General features: G+C 35.1%; 1 protein-coding gene across 6 annotated transcripts in view; it reads right to left on the reverse strand.

Moving 5' to 3' along the window:
* Positions 1–516: 516 nt before the first annotated feature.
* Positions 517–12,009, reverse strand: part of rbm27 (RNA binding motif protein 27) — a 31,907-nt gene continuing 20,414 nt past the window's right edge. For 5 of the 6 annotated variants that reach the window (XM_067376364.1, XM_067376363.1, XM_067376360.1 and 2 more), the window contains 10 exons: positions 10,896–11,099; positions 10,462–10,593; positions 10,077–10,202; positions 9,872–9,946; positions 7,285–7,452; positions 7,007–7,111; positions 4,523–4,720; positions 4,245–4,328; positions 4,007–4,147; positions 517–2,558 (listed from right to left, as the gene is read on the reverse strand). In XM_067376364.1, the coding sequence (XP_067232465.1) occupies positions 2,469–2,558; positions 4,007–4,147; positions 4,245–4,328; positions 4,523–4,720; positions 7,007–7,111; positions 7,285–7,452; positions 9,872–9,946; positions 10,077–10,202; positions 10,462–10,593; positions 10,896–11,099 (1,323 nt within the window). In that variant the 3' untranslated portion in view covers positions 517–2,468. The remainder of the gene's footprint in view (positions 2,559–4,006; positions 4,148–4,244; positions 4,329–4,522; positions 4,721–7,006; positions 7,112–7,284; positions 7,453–9,871; positions 9,947–10,076; positions 10,203–10,461; positions 10,594–10,895; positions 11,100–12,009) is intronic. The other variant, XM_067376361.1, reaches the window with a different exon arrangement.

Raw genomic sequence — 12,009 nt, forward strand, 5'->3', positions numbered from 1 at the left:
CCATCTGCCAATGAATACTGAAGTGTCCTCCACCTGAGACATTTCAAATCATGGTTTATATAGTTTAGTGAAAATCCTTTAAACTACATTAAAATGCATATATGTTGTAATTTTTTTTCAATGTCTCATCTAATGAAGACATTAAATTATGCATCTTTAAAGAAATTGACTTTCATAAACTCACTTGGATAAATTACAACTAGCCCTGGTCTCTCCCACATGCAAAAAATTACTGTAGAAGAAAATATAACATCTTATACTCTTTTAAAGCCATCTTCGTAAACCTCAAGTGTCACATCATTATTATTACTATTACCTAATTAATTACTATTAATTAATAGTAATTATTATTACCTAAAAAAAATAAATAAATAAAAAAAATAGAGGTCCAACGGTTGCATCTTACCGTTTCATAGAAACACTAAATATTATAATATTAATATAAGTTTTTTTGACTATGCAGCACAATCAATCACTCAGAAGAAATGAAAACACAAAACGACTGTTTCAGAGGGGAATAAATTCTTGGAATGGATCATGATTTTTTTTTCTTCCTTTTCACTCTCTTTTTTTTTCTGATACTTTTTCCTTTTTTGTTTGTTGCAAATCATTTTACTTTTGGCCAATTGAAACTGCATTTTTTTTTTTTTTTATATTCTTCTTGCTCACCCCCATTCCATTATCTTTATTGATTAGCAAACATGCAACTGTTAGAAATCCATTTTACAAACAAAAAAACTGAAAAATACATCCATAGATATTTAAATTTATAAACAGTAATAAAGTCAAAATCTATTTACGCTAAATGTATGACTTTGTACTAATGTGGTGTAGTAAAACGGTTGTACAAATGAGCAAAATCCATTCTTTAAATTCACACACAGTCTCGAGTCCTTCTACTAGACTCATGTACAAAACCAACATTAAGACCTGCCAGACCTTAAATGAACGACCAAGTTATTGAGAAATCATTGTGGAGATTATGAGAAGAATTTGTACAATCGATGGGGAAGAGCAGGGCAAACAGGTGTATCACTGAATTCAAATGGCGAAGTAACGTGCTATTAACTGTCACATCAACAGTATACATAGGAAAGGTTTACACTGGTCCTTCATTAAAAGGAACTATAAACTTATATCTTGTTTTTAGCAAAGTATGTAAATATGAATATTAAAAAAATATATATGCATACATACATATAATTTCTTTTTTTCTCCAAATGAACACACGCACACATATGCCAGCATGCTATTGGATAATATTTAAGGTTACAGAAACGGGTGTGTTTTTGACCCAATTTCTGCAGGACCAGGCTTTTGAAATGAGTGGTGTCCAAAAAAACAAAAAAAACAAAAAAAAAAACAATAAAACAGATTCTTTAAAACATGGTGAAATTATATAAGACTGTGGTTTTAAGTCATACGCTCACTTAAATAAGCCTCTAAGAGTTATGAATGTGATCCGTTTAACGATTCATTCATTCGACAGACTAAAATAATGAAGTGAACAGTCATTACTACTGCAACCATTTACAAAATATACACAAAAAAAAAGGGGGGAAAAGCCACAAATCTCATAAAACATCAGCTGTACACTGACGATATAAGGCGTAAATGAAGTGTAAATCAATTTTTGAATACATTCACAACACCTCTGTTCATATTTTAACTCAATTAACAACAATAATTTTCTCTGACCCTCATCCAAAGCTCTTTTTGGTTTTGGAACATCAACTAGATGCGAGAAATAAATATGAACAGTCCGACACACTGACCAAAATGAAGTGTGCCACATATATCTTCTATACAGTCCATATTTACAGGAAGTGGCACATTAAGATCGAGAAGGAAAAATCCACCTGGGGATATATATTGCCTAAACGTTAGAGAGCGGTTACAAAAGTGTTTTGTTTGACATCATGACGGCATTTCGTTTCTTCACAAAGGAAAGAGATGCCTTTAATGGGAACGATGCCAAAAGAGTGCATCCATCGGGAGAATTTCTACCAAAGTGGCACAAAGTGCAGATGAAGTTTCATGTTAAATCATATATTAAACTGGGAAGAAATGGGTGAACAATTTAGGTACCTAAAAAAAAAAAATTCACAGTAGTCACAAATGTTGTGAGTTACTGATATCTGCTCATGCACAGTGAAACAAAATGTTTCCCAGCTGAAACATTTTGCATTCAATCTCAGCAGAAGTGAGAGTTTGATACATAAAGCAGAAATTTCAGAGTGACAGAAACACTGCAAGTCTACACAGACGTCACACAAACTCATATATTCTCCTATACAGAGAACACAGTTTGCCTTTTCGCTTCTCCAGGTCTCAAAATACTGAAAACCGTCTTTAAAAAAAGAAAGACTCTTTGTCTTATTCAATCAAATATACTTAAATTAGCCTTTACAAACAAAAACTAAAAATGAGAGTCCTTGAACAAAAAAAGTGGTGCCATTTCCCCTTCCTCATCGCCTCCATGAGCGGCTCTCATATTCATCTTCTTCATCATCATCTTCTTCCTCTTCCTCTGGAAGCAGAAAGGGGCTGACTGGCTCCTACAAAGTATGAGAAAAGATCAACATAATTTAACTTTAACATCATTTAATACTTGTTTAAACTTCAAGTTTTTGGAAATTTAATATTCATGTTGGTTTCATACAGGTTTAAAAAACCTTCATACAATTTAAAAGGTGCAGTGTGTAGGATTTCTGTCCGCTAGAGGCCTATTCAAAACAAAGGTGTAGCTTGATGACGCCAAGTTTGAGCGAGGAATCTTGGGACATGTGGTCTTCACCTCAACGGACGGTGCAAAAGAATTGGGATAGGACTCGGGAAGAAATCATGTTCATGGATGAGATTATTAACATTACTGTAGTATGAAGCAGAGCAGGAGCGAGTGTTGTGGAGCTGAACGAGGAGCTGGAGCGATTGATCAACACACGCCTCACGAGCAGCAGGACTTTTATTATGACACAGTCGCCGGCACCGCTTCCGCTTTTCCGGTCATGAGTATGAGGAAACACAGCTCTGTTTATCATATTAGATACATTTGAGAGTGTTGAAAATGATGTTATAATGTTACTCTGTGCGTTCGCTCAGTGGCTGCTGTGAGACACTTGTTTGAGACACTGCAGTAAGATAGATCCATTTTACAATATCATATTAAATGCTGGATGGCTTGTCTTGATAAATGGCATGCAATTCATTTTAAAACATATTGTATGATGGAGAAAATGCTGTATTACTGTTACTAAAAATAAAGCTGCATCTGATTATGCTATGTTAGCCATTTCACAAAAAAGTGTTTTTCTCTGAAGCATGGTACTCGCAAAAAAAAAAAAAAAAAAAAAAAAATTAGATTTAAACAATAAGACTAAACGTGGTGAGCTCTATAACAATGATTCGTTTTCTGTCTATAAATATATCAAAAGAGTTGTTCCCTTGTCTATTAAAACATGTAATATATTAAACCGTCTTTGGTGTTTTCATAGTTTCTACAAAATAAAACCGGAAACCGAGGGTAATGCGGGTATGACGGAATTGACAGGCGACTCCTCACACATCCCGGAGTCTTGGTTAAAATTGCAATTTTCTCACGATTTACAAATAGTTGGAAACATTTGGGATATTGTAAGTACTCAAGTGAACAAAGTATATAACACTGACCTAGTGGTTTTTGGATATTTACTGCAAAAATCGTACATATTGCACCTTTAAATGTCAATGTGGAAAAATGTGAGTGAACTTTTGCTTGACTTGGCAAACACTGCTTATAATATAATTAAAGGGTTAGTTCACCTAAAAATTATGTAAATGTGTCTTTAGTACCTTTCCAAGCATTTGAATTTGGATTTGGATTTTGGATTTTATCAAAAATAACTTAATTTGTGTTCTTGCGGGTGTGAAACGACATTAGGGTGAGTGATTAATGACAGTTTTCATTTTTGGGTGAACTAAGCCTTTAAAACACTATATAATTATGTGTATCTTTTCGTGTAATTACCGTCATTACATGGATTCCTGCAGCGTTGACCTCTTCCTTTGACTCGTCCTCTTCTGGTTCATTGGACACAGATGGAGTTTTAGGTTTGTACCATGAGATCTGTAGAATTCGACCTTTGAACTTCGCCCCTTGGTTTGCAGCCTTAAAAAAAAGATTTAGTGTGGTTAAATTTTAATGACCTCTTAAAATAAATCTCAAATTTAAAACTAAAAACGTAAGAACTAAAAAGCCACAGTACGTTTTCTGCATCACTGCGGGTTTTGAAGGTCATCACGACACTTGTAGCATCATAGTCACGAAGCTCCTCGATCTCGCCAAATTTCTACACAAATCATATGGATTGATCATTAAATTAGGTACTAACATATTAGACAGATCGATTGACTGACAAACAGATGATAAAAAACGATTAATCATTTTTGCCCAGCCCTAATAGATAGAAGATAGACTGATAGACATACAGAAGACAGACAGATGGATAGATAAATGATTGATTGACAGACACTCAAGTCTTACCACGAAATGCGGCATGAGTTCCTCCTTCTCTTCCTGTGTGAAGCCAATAATAGTGATGGCTCGAGGCCGGTGGTCTACCACCATGTGATTGCCTCCACCACGCCCCCTGAGGCTCCGCCCTCGGCCCCTCCCTCTGCCTCGAGTTGGGGCTGCTGGTGGTTTGCCACGGCCCGCTGGTATCAGTCCCAGTCGTGTTGCCTATGTGATTTTAATCCAGAGGATGCGTGAATAAAACTTAACTTATAATGCAAAGAGTAATAAAATAATACATATATTTATACATTATATATTATATACATATATATTATACATAAAAATATAACATACACACACACACACACACATATGAAAGTATGGGAATAGTGCGCTCTTCTAAACTTCCAAAAAGTACTAGACTTTAAAACTTGCCTAACCTTTAACCTGACTGCAGATTAAAAATGAAAAGCCAAAGAGTGACAAAAGCCACACCAAATGCTGATCATTTCTCTTTCATGCCCTGAACAAACAACTCTTTCAGCCAGTGTAGTTTCTTCCTTTCGCTCTCTTCCTTTGATTGTCTTCCCTCCATCTACATGGGAGCTGCTCAAACTTTAATGGAATGAAAAGCATCAGCGTGAGGAGAGGGGTGTGTGTTGCTTTGGGACTGGTCCTTGGGGTGTGGGAAGTGCTCAGAGTTAAATGTGCAGGAGATGAAGTGTAATGACATGCATATTTCACACGAGCTAATTTAAGCCCAGTGCCAGCCGTCTCTCTTGTTTAAGGAACGCTAATGTTAGGGCTGAGTGTGAGATTGTGTTTGGATGAAATGGATTATGCTGGTTCTGGTTGGATACAAGAGTGTCTTTTGCTTCAGTAATATAATAAATAAAATAAGTATAACAAGTATAAAAATATAAAATGGTTTTATGTGGCACCAAGCACAATTACAAAAATTTTAAATATTTTAAAACGGGTTTTCTAAATAAATCGCCCATCTGGCAATGTTTGGCAAAGACATGGTCCCATTTTCAGGTTGCTAACACATTTGGGCCACACATGTCAATATTGCTACTTCAGTGATACCTGTCAGATAATAGGGACATTTTTTGGTACTAAAAAATAATAAACAAATAATATTACTGTAAATCCAAAAAAATAAATTAATTTAAATGTATTTTTTTTATTTTATATGAACTTTATATTTTATATTTTATTGCATATGTATTATATTTATCATTATATTTTATTGCATATGCATCTTTATATGTATTTTATATTTTGTATATTTCCATTACCACCTAAATTCTCCTGAATTACTGTAATGTGTCTGGATATTTTAAAATGTAGTTCTAATTACATATTGTAAAATATAATTTAAAGAATGAAAAAAAAAAAAACTACAGGTATAATAGTAATAACAATGTAAAAAAGATTGAGGTAGTTAAAGGATTAGTTCACTTCAGAATTAATTTCCTGATAATTTCCTCACCCCCATGTCATCCAAGATGTTTGTCTTTCTTTCTTCAGTCGAAAAGAAATGAAGGTTTTTGATGAAAACATTCCAGGATTTTTCTCCATACAGTGGACTTCACTGGTGTTCAACGGGTTTAAGGTCCAAATTACAGTTTCAGTGCAGCTTCAAAGTATATATATACTTTTTAACCACAAATGCTCGTCTTGCACTGCTCTGCGATGCAAGTCCACGACCTCAAGCATTACGTAATCACGTTGGAAAGATCACGTGCGACACAGGCAGAAATACTGACCCAGTGTTTACAAAGCGAACATGCAAAGACAAATGCCCTTTTCAAAAAAAAGGATAAAACAACAATTACAGACAATTTTGAAGTTGGAGGAGAAAATTTGAGTTTTTTTGCCCTACTGCAGTACTTCTGCCTATGTCACACATGACCTTTCCAATGCGATTACGTAACGTGCATCTCCAAGCTAGTGCAAGATGAGCATTTGTGGTTAAAAAGTATATCATTTTTTGTTTTGTTTAGAAAATGGCCGATCGTTTAGCTAGATAAGACCCTTATTCCTCGTCTGGGATCATGTAGAGCTCTTTGAAACTGCACTCAAAATGACATTGTGACCTTCAACCCGTTGAACCCCAGTGAAGTCTGCTATTTGGAGAAAAATCCTGGAATGTTTTCATCAAAAACCTTAATTATTTTTTTGACAGAAGAAAGAAAGACATAAACATCTTGGATGACAAGGGGGTGAGTAAATTATGAGGAAATTTTAATCCTGAAGTGAACTAATCCTTTATCATAAAAACAGTGTTGCAATGCAAAAAACCTTAATGGTAATAATATAGGCTTCATTTTCTTTAAGCGATAATTTCTGTTTAAAAATAAAATAAAAATAATAACAATAATAAAATAATAATAAAAATAATAATAATTAAAAAAATTGTAATTAACCCTCCCTCTGTATATTGGCATCAGACACTGAAAAACCCCTATCAGATGTACAGGTCACAGTGACAAAATGGCGGCTTACCTCCACCTGCAACTGACCCAACCTCCTCTTCAGGTCTGTTGTGTCTTCTCCTGATGTCAACTTCTTATGGAAGTCCAACTCTGCGTCAAGCAACTCTTTCTGTGCCTTGACATGATAAAAGACAGTTATACTTAAATTCAATAAGATCTTTTAAATCAAAGTTGGCAAACTATAGATTCTAACTTTTAAACAAAAATGAGATCTTCTAGACTACAATCTGTGTTGTGCTACTAGAAGGTACTTGTACAATAACACCAGGTATATATGAATTGTCTTACGTCTGTTTTTGACTTTGATTGTGTCGTGTTGGCAGTAGCTTGTGCGGTCGGGCTGATCTCGTTCTTCAGCTGAGAGATCTTTTCTGTCAGTTCTTTAAGAGTCTTCATGATGTTCGCCCTCTCCTCTGGCTTCATCCCTCTGTTCTTTTCCAGGCGGTTTATCAGCACCTGCAGAAGGCAGTTCAGGTTTAGTGTAACATTAAACTGCATTATACACTTCTTATATCACATTCACTCAACCAAGACTGAATCAGGACAAGCACAGTTGTTTTGGGGCTGTCACGATTCCTCATTTAAATTCAAATGCTTGATTAAAAATTGCAATTTACCCATGCAGATTAACCGGCAAAATACCAGAAATGGTGCATTCCACAGATGAGCACCCATGAACCATAGTCCATTTTCTTAGGCTGCACAATATATTAAAACAATTTAAAAATCATAGCATGGTGCTATTGTGAAATCACAAGGGCTGTGATTCAATTAAATATATATATGCACTGCAGGTTTCAGTGCAAAGCGTGACGCTTTAATTACAAGTGTGCATGTTACATGTTTCTTGTCTCAGAGCAGTTTAAACAAGGTTAAAAAAAGGATTTAAACAAGAATTTGACCGTGCTGTAAAGTGTAACAACAATCACCAGTATGTTGGCTCCCTCTGCAGCCATTTGTTATAAGTAATCAGACCTGCCAACCTTGAATTTTTTTTCGAGTACCAGTGTGACGGGATGGGACATGGGGTGTTTTGGGGGGGGTTAAATGCATAAGTAACTAATATGCTAGTTTTCATACAAAATAAGTAGGCTATGTAACATAATTAGGTACTTTAGTTACAATAATGCAACATGTAAGCTACGTTTCTCAACAGAGAATAAACGCCCGTTTCTCCAGACTCGCGCTTGTCAGTCAGTCACACATCACAGCACTTTCACAATCACTAAGCCATATAGCGATTTCAATTTTATTTAGATTTGTTTTTCCAACATTACTTGAGCATTTTATACCTGTTTACCTTAAGGAGTCAGAAGTACTGTGACTGCTGTACTGTCCTCGCTTGAGAATTCAGTCACTGAGACGGCGGGAGTGGAAAGAGGGAGATCGAGCGGGATTTTGTGTTGCTGTCGATATGCAGTCTCTTTTTATTGATAGGACGTACGCATTTGTCAATCATCCCCTCTTGCCATTTGGGGAAATGAACTCAGCGCTATGATTGGTCAAACTCTTTCTTTTGCTGGATTTGAGTACTACGCGTGCACAGAGGAGTCACCGGGTTTTTGTGTAGTATAGAGTGACAAATCGTACCAGCGTACTTTGAGGTCAAAATGCGTACATGTTGGCAGGTCTGAGTAATGTACATAAGTTGATTACATAATATGTATATTACATTATGTATTTCAACAGTATTGTTCAATAAAACCATACGATTACTTGCTTTTGATACTTTATTTGAACCAATTATTATAGCCTCATTGTTATTCCTTGAATTAAGTCATTTTAATGGCTATTATTCACTCAGGTCTATTTTTATTACCACAAAAAAGAAAAAAAAATTCAGATTACTCGATTAATAAAATAATCGACCAATTCCATTTTTTTTTGTAATCTGGCAAGCTTGTGCACACTGGGAATCATGTTTTTCAAATAAAGAGCAGGTAATGTTAATTGAACAGTAAATACGAGATAAACGTACACTACCGTCAAAAGTTTGGAAACATTATTTTTAATGTTTTTACACAAAGTCTCTTATGCTCATTAAGGCTGCATTTATTATTATTATATATAAATTATATTTTAAAGTATATTAAAAACAATAATATTGTGAAATATTATTACAATTTAAAATTATGTTTTTCTATTTTAATATACTTTAAAATATAATTTATTCCTGTGAATTTTCAGCATCATTACTCCAGCCTTCAGTGTCACATGATCCTTCAGAAATCATTGTAATATAATGATTTGATACTCAGTTATTATTAATGTTGAAAACAGTTGTTTTGCTTAATATTTTTTGGGACCTGTGATACTTTTTCCAGGATTCATTGATGAATAAAAGGTTCAAAAGAACAGCATTTATTCAAAATAGAAATCTTTTCTAACAATATAAATCTTTACTATCACTTTTTATCAATTTAACGCATCCGTGCTGAATAAAAGTATTAATTTCTTTCAAAAAAAAAAAAAAAAAAAAAAGTAGTAGTGTATATTGTTACAAAAGATTTCTATTTTAAATAAATGCTGATAAGTTTTAACTTTTTTATTCATTGATAATAAATCAGCATATTAGAATGATTTCTGAAGGATCATGTGACACTGAAGACTGGATTAATTATTCTGACAATTCAGCTTTGATCACAGGAATAAATTATATGTTAAAGTATATTAAAATAGAAAAACAATTTTAAATTGTAAATTGAGTATTATTGTTTTTTCTGTATTTATTATGAAATAAACGCAGCCTTAATGAGCATAAGATACTTTATTCAAAAACATTAAAAATAGTAATGTTTCCAAACTTTTGACTGGTAGAGTATAAAAATAAAAACATCTCAAAATAAAATAATAAAAAAAAAATAATCCTTGATACCTTCTGACATTCAATCTGTTTTTCAAGCATTTCTTGTTTCTTCTTCCTCATGTCTTGCTGCAGTTTCAACGCCTCCTGAAGACCAGAGGTCAGAGGTCATGTTAGCTCACTCATAAGTACATTCCAGACAGTGCAATCCTAGTAGGTGGATCTGCTGCTATCGGCTTACAGAGGAGAAGAGGAGGAGGAGAAAGGAAATACGTACCTGCTTCTTTTTCAGAACCTCCTGAGCTTCCAGCACTTTGCCCGTTTTTCCTAATGACTTTGATGAGGTTTTCAACACCGTGCGTGAGAACGGACCCTTCGGCAAACTGGAAGGTGGCGTCAAACCCTTGTTTAACACAGAAATTCAAACATTTGTTGATTTCGAACATATATCTCACACATACAAACGGTTAAAAGTTTGTGAGCTTTTCAAATATTTTTGAAATATCTCTTATGCTTGTTCCAGAGAAAATGGATTTGGCTAAGGGCAAAGTGAATTTTCATAACTTTATATTTTAATTCAACTGAAATATAGAGCCATATCGTATATATGATATATATTCTCTCTGAATAGATGTGCGCAAACATTCATGTATTTTCTTTACCACTGATGGTTCTTGGCTCGGGCTGGTAGGTTCAGTGCTGCCCATGATGCCTGTGGCTACTGTGGCAGTCTGGTGTTTGGGGAAGTTCTTATTCAGTACGTAAGATCCTGCAGGGTGCTGCTTATTAATGACCTGCACACAAAACAAAATTTGGTCAAAGTATGTAGACGAAAGACAAACAGATTCTCATCCATGGATGAACAGTCACAGTAAGGATATCAATCATTTTTGAGTGAACAATCTCTAAAACTGTAAAGCTGACAAATTTTTCTATGGGGAAAATGAACTATCAATAGTAGGGCATTCTCCAAATATTAGAAAAGCAACACAATGAAATAGCCTAGGAATATAATGCATTGTGCATTGCAGTTTTAATTCTTTGATTATGATAATCCATCAGTGGGTATTAATAGCATCAGACACTCCTTCCAGACCTTGTGTGTTGTGGGCTGCTGTTGGCCAGGGTTTGTGTTCTGACTGGGTCCCTGCTCCTGTGTGTTGGATGTGGCCTCTCTATGCCAGTAGACTCTGATGAAGCGGTTATTCAGAACAGCTTCTGTGCTGGAGATGGCCCTCCGAGCCTCGTCATTAGCCGTATATTGGATTAACGCCGCCTCTGGGTCACCCCCAAACACCACCTGTGGAAATGACAATAGAGGATGCAGTTTTACTTCATAATCAGCACAATCTCTATAACTACATTAGATATACCTATATAACAAAATCGTTACATAAATATAAAATATAGCTGCAAGCAGCAATTATGCGGCAAAGCACAAAAGCGGCACAACAAGCCAGCCAACACAGCCGTGAGCATCAGACCAACTGCAACAGTATGCAATTAAAGATCTATTAGGATAATTTTAGGCAAGAGAGCTGAAAAATCACATATACAGTCAATAATAAAGATTTACTGGTTTATCACTTTCCACCAATAGGTGGCGCTGTGACCAAATTCATGCGGTATGGTCAGATTGAGTTGACAATGACAACCGCAAAGTTTGGTGTCAATATGTCAAAGCATTGCAGAGATACAGCTTCAGGAGTGTTTTGCATCATGCCTCAAATTCCTTGCTCCGGTATACGAAAACGGTTTGAAGTAACGACTTGAAATCCATAACTTTTTGTCAGCATGGTCTGAACATGATACGGTTCAATTTTGGTGAAAATCGGAGGAACGGTCAAGGAGGAGTTTTTAAAAAAAAAAGGTTTTAAAAGAAAAACAATATGGCGGACAGGAAGTTCAGCTGATGTTCTCGGCATGACCCAAGGAATCAACTGAGACCAGTTTCATTACAATCAGTTAAAATGGTCAAAAGTTATTAGAATTTTTGTAAATTTTGTTATAACTTTTGGCCACAAGGTGGCATTGGTCCGAAACTTCTCAGGCTCCTTCAGGGCATTGTGCTGATGACCCATACCGAGTTTTGTAAAGATATGCTAATGTGTTCGTAAAATACAGCATTTTAGCACAAAATTCAAAATGGCCGATGGCCAAAATGTCCGATATGGAAAAATTGGATATCATTCAACTCAACATGATGCCCC

The sequence above is a fragment of the Chanodichthys erythropterus genome, chromosome 22, assembly GCF_024489055.1.
Source record: "Chanodichthys erythropterus isolate Z2021 chromosome 22, ASM2448905v1, whole genome shotgun sequence".
Lineage (NCBI taxonomy): Eukaryota > Metazoa > Chordata > Actinopteri > Cypriniformes > Xenocyprididae > Chanodichthys > Chanodichthys erythropterus.